This window comes from Sinocyclocheilus rhinocerous, unplaced genomic scaffold (genome assembly GCF_001515625.1).
Source record: "Sinocyclocheilus rhinocerous isolate Xijiao unplaced genomic scaffold, SAMN03320098_v1.1 scaffold748, whole genome shotgun sequence".
Lineage (NCBI taxonomy): Eukaryota > Metazoa > Chordata > Actinopteri > Cypriniformes > Cyprinidae > Sinocyclocheilus > Sinocyclocheilus rhinocerous.
The window spans coordinates 42,925-50,508 of record NW_015650693.1 but is presented as its reverse complement, the minus strand read 5'-3'; the positions used below and the strand labels follow the sequence as shown (position 1 = coordinate 50,508).

Below are 7,584 nucleotides of genomic sequence, written 5' to 3'. Positions count from 1 at the left end.
GGCTTTCACCGTGGACGAAGCGGAGTCCAGCCCGGGGTCGTCACATGTGGTTGTCGCAAGCCCGCCAGACGCTCCTTCGTCGAATCTGCCGGCCGCTCCGTTCGCAAGCTCACCGGCCTCCGCTCACTCAAGGATCAGCTTTTCACAGTGTGACGCTGTTTCATTGTGAAAGCGAAACTACTTTGTTTGGTCTTCCAAAAGAGGACACGGCTAGAAATCAGTGGTTAAGTTGTATTTACAACACTGCACCTCGCTTTTCAGAACGATGAGCTTTGTTAAAATCGACGTGTTTCAGAAAGGCGGGGCATGGAGGAGAAACAATAATGTACAGTATGTGGAAAATAATGTGTTTCTTGAACCTTACACATTTCATTACACCAAATACACAAAATAATGTTCTTTTTAGCATCATCATATGACCCCTTTAAACACTGACTAAAGCGCTTTAGTAGCTTTCTGTTGATTCACTAGTTTCAATTAACTTCAAAATTAATTCTCAAACCACTTCTCTATTTTGGCACTAAGAAAAAGTACAAAGCTGTGTATTAATGGAACATGTCATATGAAAATGTTAACGATTGATTTTCCTAAGTGTTTAGAGTGTTTCTTGAAATAGCAAGTCAAATCTGTCTCAAATGGTTTTCAAATGGTCACTGTAAAACCACTGATTGATACGACTGTCAATTGAGGACAAAGCCAAAAAAAAAGTACTTTTTAGCTTTTCAGTACCAAACTATTTTATTTATATTATTAGTGGGATAAGATCATTGTGAAATCAGACTACAGTTACCTTTTTATTGATTACATGATTACATATTATCATTATTACATATTATTAAGACTCATAGTTTTGTGGAGATTCACACACAGACCAGTCACTAGTCAGATGGCTATAATTACACAGAGAATTGAGAGGCCACACAGCATTTGACCACTGGATTTACAAAAATCATTTCAGTTTTAAGAAGTGTTTTCTCAACATTGCATCACTACTGACGAACACATTAATTTTTATTTGAATTATATCACTCAGTGGGTTATTTAACCATGCATTACTGTCTTTGAAAGTTTTTTGTCTTAAAATGAGTTTATATATTATACATTTACAACAGTAGGTTTTTACTCCACTATAAAACTGCAAGAGCTAACAGGGCTAAAAAAAAAAAAAGGACATTTTAACTTACCAACAAGACGCCAGAAGCACAAACCAAACAAAACAAACCCATGAAGCATTTCTATCAGCAGTTTGCTGTGCTGTCTGAGAGAACATCACTCGAAATGTGACCAGGTGTGAATCCTCCCCTATTTTACACCCTCCCCGTGGTGTGCAGACGCATTAACTGTGCATTTGCATTTGTTCTACTTAGCCGACATATTAAACCATTGGTAGAAAGTATGTCTTCTCTTTATTATTTAAGACAGCCAATCATGTTAAGGGTGCTGCTGATATTAAAATAAGCAAAACTTCTCAATATCTTACTTTACTAGTGTGCAAACTGCAACCTACTAAAGTAAGAGTAAAGATTTCTTGTAATGGTTAATTTGTTTCTCTATTAAATATTAAATAATCATTGGCAAATAGATACCTAATTGTAAGTAGCATTAAATAGCATTGATAGACTCTGATAGTGTACTTTATCTATATTACTTTATCTAGTTTATCTATATTAACAGGAAAAAGTATGTGGTTCATGTTACAAGGACAGGAAGAAGCCATTCAACCACATGCAACATCACAAACACAAGCTATTCCGTCCACTCAACAAAACAAAACCACCTTTAGATAAAAAGAAGTCAGATCCATTGCAGGTTTCAGTTTGTCTCAGAAGCTGGTCACAGTTCAATTAAACACACACACACACACACACGCTTGATCTGCTGCAGATCTTCTCTTGATCTGCTGCAACCCAATAGAATGTGATAATGAAAATTAAACCAGCTAGCAATAATATTTTGGTTCTTATTATAAAGATTTTCAAAATTAGACCATCATTTTTAGAAGAACATGTCAGGTTGATTTGGGGGTAAATCTGATTTCAGTTTGACCTACCCATAAGAAGTCATATCACCACTGTTTCCCACAAGTGGTCATCAGGTGGAACGGCAAGACACCTCCAGGACACACAAAACAAATGTTGCGTTTTTCTACGTTGAAGTCAACACGTGTGATGTAAAGTGAAATACTTTATTTTATTAAAACAGCTATTTTAGCTCAAGATCACGTGATTACATGTAGTTGGGAAAGTCATTTGGAAAAGATAAATAGTAGAGCTTCAAACAGTGAAAGCTAATGTTTTTGTTTGCATTGTTAGGTGGCGACGTGAGTCGATACCCTTCCTTCAGGATCCTACAGGACTAATAATAACTTCCTGACATTTATCGAATATTACTTCCGTTCTTCTCAACGCCAGTATACGCGTATTGCATGGCTTCTCAGCAGAGAAATAATCAGGAATATGATTCCGAAGACGAATATAATTCACAAATGAATCTCAATGGGTATAAAATATCTCTACATAGTGCTGTTAAGGTCGGTTACAACCAAAAATGTTAGTTAGAAAAGGGTGTTTTCGCTGTCAGCGCGGATTTATGATACGAGCTAAAGGCTAAACACTCGTAACATTTTACTCACTACACTCAACATCTTCATTAAATGCCACAACTCACCAAAATGAAGACCCCTGTTTTACTTCTATGCTTTTTGCTCGCAAAAGGTGAGTATTTAAAAAGCTTCGAGACTTTCGCTTTCACTTTGTAACTATTTAAACAACTTTTCTTGAGTTTAAGTGTGCATTTGTAATCAAACTATAAATATGTAAATTTACTTTCCCTGTTGAAAAAACAGCATATGCTGGTTAGGTATGTTTTGATGCTGGTTTAAGCTGGTCCTTTGCTGGTTTAAGCTGGTCCTTTGCTGGTTTATGCTGGTCCTTTGCTGGTTTATGCTGGTCCTTTGCTGGTTTAAGCTGGTCCTTTGCTGGTCTAAACTGGTCCTTTGCTGGTCTAAACTGGTCCTTTGCTGGTTTATGCTGGTCATGTGCTGGCAAAGGACCAGCATAAATCAGCAAAGGACCAGCTTAAACCAGCAGAAGGACCAGCATAAATCAGCAAAGGACCAGCTTAAACCAGCAGAAGGACCAGCATAAATCAGCAAAGGACCAGCTTAAACCAGCAGAAGGACCAGCATAAATCAGCAAAGGACCAGCTTAAACCAGCATCCCAGCGTCAAAACATACCTAACCAGCATATGCTGTTTTTTTCAACAGGGTTATTGTTGAGCGACATGCTTAGGCGTAATAGTTGCATAATTTATCTACCACAATTACACATCTGCATTAGCGTACTACCATTTCCCACAAACAACTAGCCTAATAACCTTGTGAACTTTATCTAGTCTGATTAGCTGATTTGGATTTGCTCAACGTTGTTAGTCTGAGCAACGGTTTCTGTTTGTTCTCCAGGTGTGTTTGGTGATTTTGTGATGGAGGGAGATTCTGTCACGCTACACACTGATCTTACAGATTTACAGAAATATGAACGTATACTGTGGACATTTGGACCTGACCGCACTCGTATAGCTCAAATCAACAATGTAGTCAATAAGATCTCATTATACAATGATGTTCTTGATGGGAAATTCAGAGACAGGCTGCAGCTGGATGATCGGACTGGATCTCTGACCGTCACAAACACCACAACTGAAGACTCTGGACTTTATGAACTGCAGATCATTGGTGGGATAGAGGTCCCACCAAAGAAGTTCAGTATTATTGTTTCTGGTGAGTATTTTGTAGTTGATTTCAGTGTATTGCAACATCGAACCATATTGAGAATACTGTACTAGTCACTTGAGTCAGTCAGCAGGTCAAATGCAAAATTAGCCAAGTCACAGGTTGTTACTTTGGTAACTTTTCTATCCTTCTATAATCCTATATCCTCTTGGAGACAACACCAAGCTGAATGTACAGTATCTGGTTTCTTTTGTAAAGGGTGAAATGAGACCTGAGTCACAGCCTGGTATGTGTAATTTGTGGCAAGTGACCCAGAGAGACAAAACTAGTGGAAATTTACATAGGTGGTGTTTAGGACTTTTACAATTGCATTTTTACTTTTTAATAATAATAATAATAACAACAACATGTTTAATTTATATAGCGCCTTTCCCAAGCTCAAGGACACTTCTCAATGACATTTTTTTTAGTACTATGGTTTATTTCCTAGTCACTGAGATGGCATGGATGCTGGTAAATAGATATGTGTAAAACTCAACTGCACGATTTTGGATTGTCTGTTATTCTGATATTTCCATCTTCAGCTCGTCTGCCTGTTCCTGTCATCAGCAGAAACTCTTCACAGTGTTCTTCATCATCTTCATCATCATATTGTTCATTGGTGTGTTCAGTGGTGAATGTGGGTCATGTGACTCTCTCCTGGTACAAAGGAAACAGTTTATTGTCCAGCATCAGTGTGTCTGATCTCAGCATCAGTCTCTCTCTACCTCTGGAGGTGGAATATCAGGATAAAAACAGCTACAGCTGTGTGCTCAACAATCCCATCAGCAACCAGACTCAACATCTGGACATCAGTCAACTCTGTCAACCATGTTCAGGTACAGCAGAGCTGATATTAGTTGATGTCAGTGCTGATATAAACTGATTTGTTCAGTTCTCAAATTTTTCAACTTGCACTACTATTTTATAGTGGATGCATCAAGTTTAATCCCAGAAGATGGCTTACCCTTAAGTCACATGGTGCTGATCTGCGTTAGTGTTGTAGTTACTGTACTAGTCTTGGCTGCAGTTGGGATGCTCAGTATCTACTGGAAATACAGGAACACAAATCAAATGGGCAAGTTTACTTAAAGTTAATAGAGCAAGATGAGCTTTATTGTGCAAGCATGTAGTTTTAACCACATTTATGTAATTGATTTACTTAATTGTTTAAGTCTGTGGTTTGTGTTTAAACAGGCCAGACCCCTAAACAAGAATACACTGAGATGAACAATGGTAAGACACTGTATTACTGCATCCAGTAGCGATATGGCAAAAATATCATATCATATTCGTGCTGGTTTTTTTAAAGACTATTTTGTAGTAAAAACTAGTTGGCCCTACTAGCCTTACTAATATAAGTAAAAACTTCTCAAGCTTATTTAAAACACATAAACAGTCAGAACAAAGATACAAATTACAAGCAATTGAACAAATAAACACAATTGAATGTTACAAATAAAATAAACAGCAATTTAAATTCTAATCATCTAAAAATTCTAATGTAAAATACAGTACCGTATTAATGAAATATACATTGATTTTTAATCAAGCTAAAAAAATTATTAGGAAAAAAGCAGTGAGGTTAGGCTGCTGTCACTTTAAGACCTAACTCACACAGATCTAATATACTGACGTCTGATTTTCTCCCTTCTCTGTCATCAAATGCCATTACAAAGAAACAATGCATCTGCTATAGTTATTAAAAATATACAATACTTCTACTGAATATTTACTCCCCGTCTAGGTTCTCCAGGTGACAGTTTGGCTGAGACGGATGAACTGAAGACAGTGTCAGTGAGGGTGGGAGAGACGGTCACTCTAAACACTGGTGTTACTGCAATAAAAAGTTTTGATGTGCTGCAGTGGAGGTTTGGAGAATTAAACACAGACAGCACAAACCCATTCATTGTCTTTGCCAGGCTGAATGAACAAAGCAATTTCGATGGTACTGGTCATTATGAGACATTCAAAATCTATTTTCTACACAAACATTGACTATACCTAAATTATAAACAATGCATATATATATAAAAAATACACATTCCTTTTGTAACCATTTTCAAAAAAGGAAGAAAAAAAAAAACAGGTACAAAAAAGATAGAGATGATTGTTTTAATAGTGAATCAGTGTAGGGCTGAAGTTGATGTATGAGTTTGTCTTTTCTGATCAGATTTTCTGGATGTGATTTCAAAACCCAAAACAACAACAGTAGCCACACCCACCAGAGCAGAGATGACCAATTGGATCACAGCTTTAGTAGTGTCACAACAGCAGACACATTCTGAGTCTGAGGGGATAAAAGAACAATAAACATACAAAATGACTGATAATATGCTGCTGACTTACATAAATAAACACTAATGTTACCTGAATGTATCTGACCGAGTTCACCAATGTCCAGATGTGTGGTCTGGTTGCTGATGGGATTGTTAAGCACACAGCTGTAGCTGTTTTTCTCCTGATATTCCACCTCCAGATGTAAAGAGACGCTGCTGCTGAGATCACACACACTGATGCTGGACAATAAACTGTTTCCTTTGTACCAGGAGAGAGTCACATGACTTACATTCCCCACTGAACACACCAATGAACAATATTTTTATAAAACGTCTCTACTTTTTGAGCCTTTAAAGTGGAAAATGTTTGAAATGAACACTGCATACTGTTAACCTGTGAAAAGTATCATAACAAAGCGTTTCTATTTACATTAACTTTTTTTTTTTTTTGGTTTTGGTTATTTTACTGTTGATGGAACATGTTGCTATTAACTGTGATCTTGCCTGTTGTGCAGATATTCCTGTTATATACATTGCATGTATGTTACATTGGTGTCAATTTGACAGTTTTGATCAGTGTTAATGAACAAAACAACATTTTTGAACGTTTTCCTCCTTCTAGTGGACAATCTAAAGGATGTGTGCTCGTAAACAGTTTTATAATGTAAGTGAAACGCTGCAATTTTGGTCTGAATGTCATTTCAGCCTCAAGGACAAAATATGTAGTAATAATAATAATACACTTTTTCTTTTAAAGTAAGTGTTCTGTAAATTGTGGGTAAACCTCTGACCATTACATATAATGCAAACACAGATTTGCTGTAAAATCTGTACATTTTAACTGTACATGGTAAGGTACCTTACAGTACAGTTAGCTTATTAATAGGATTTTACTGATTTATTTATACTGAAGAGATGAAATTTGACAAAAAAAAATTGTTGACCTTGAACTTTGACCTAGAGGTGGCACTTACTTTCTAACACAATAATTTACTGTGTGCTCGCACCACCTTCAATAAAACATTCTGACATTTAGTTTTGGCATTTTGACACATTTGACATACTGGTGTGGGAGGGGTCCGTGTACGTATTGATACCCCGATAGCACACGTACATCACCGAGATGTCTATTTGACATTTACAACTGCAAGATGCATTTATTTGAGTGTTTGCGCATCTGCAATACGTCTATAGGGCGTTTCCTATTTGTACCAGGAGAGAGTCACATGACCCACATTCACCACTGAACACACCAATGAACAATATGATGATGATGATGGTAATGAAGAACAACAGTCTCTGCTAATGACAGGAACAGGCAGACGAGCTACAAAAGATTAGAAACATTTACATTACATTAAAAAAAGATGAATAATGGCTTTATTCCAAATTGTAGATTTGAATGTTGTAAGGAAGTATCCATGAGCTGTTCATGAACACCTCGCTATTAAAGGAATAGTTCACCCCCCCCCCAAAAAAAATTGATGTAGATGAGTTTGTTTCTTCATGGAAACAGATTTGGAGAAATTTAGCAT

At 36.9% G+C, this 7,584-nt stretch overlaps 2 protein-coding genes across 3 annotated transcripts in view; one reads left to right on the top strand and one right to left on the bottom strand.

Moving 5' to 3' along the window:
• LOC107712186 (SLAM family member 5-like) overlaps nucleotides 1-7,584 on the bottom strand; it is a 9,564-nt gene that overhangs the window by 859 nt on the left and 1,121 nt on the right. The window lies entirely within an intron of this gene.
• Nucleotides 2,396-4,956, top strand: LOC107712181 (SLAM family member 5-like). The gene is made up of 4 exons (XM_016517338.1): nucleotides 2,396-2,714; nucleotides 3,462-3,779; nucleotides 4,316-4,609; nucleotides 4,702-4,956. The coding sequence occupies exons 1-4, from the start codon at nucleotides 2,654-2,656 to the stop codon at nucleotides 4,860-4,862; spliced, it is 834 nt and encodes a 277-aa protein (XP_016372824.1). The 5' UTR covers nucleotides 2,396-2,653; the 3' UTR covers nucleotides 4,863-4,956.

What these genes read in the sequence shown, in the direction of transcription:
- LOC107712181 (XM_016517338.1), top strand. Translation starts at nt 2,654, where the DNA reads ATGCCACAACTCACCAAAATGAAGACCCCTGTTTTACTTCTATGCTTT. An exon ending in ATGCTTTTTGCTCGCAAAAG is followed by an intron (nt 2,715 to 3,461) that starts GTGAGTATTTAA and finishes TTTGTTCTCCAG; the next exon opens with GTGTGTTTGGTGATTTTGTG. An exon ending in ACTCTGTCAACCATGTTCAG is followed by an intron (nt 4,610 to 4,701) that starts GTACAGCAGAGC and finishes ACTATTTTATAG; the next exon opens with TGGATGCATCAAGTTTAATC.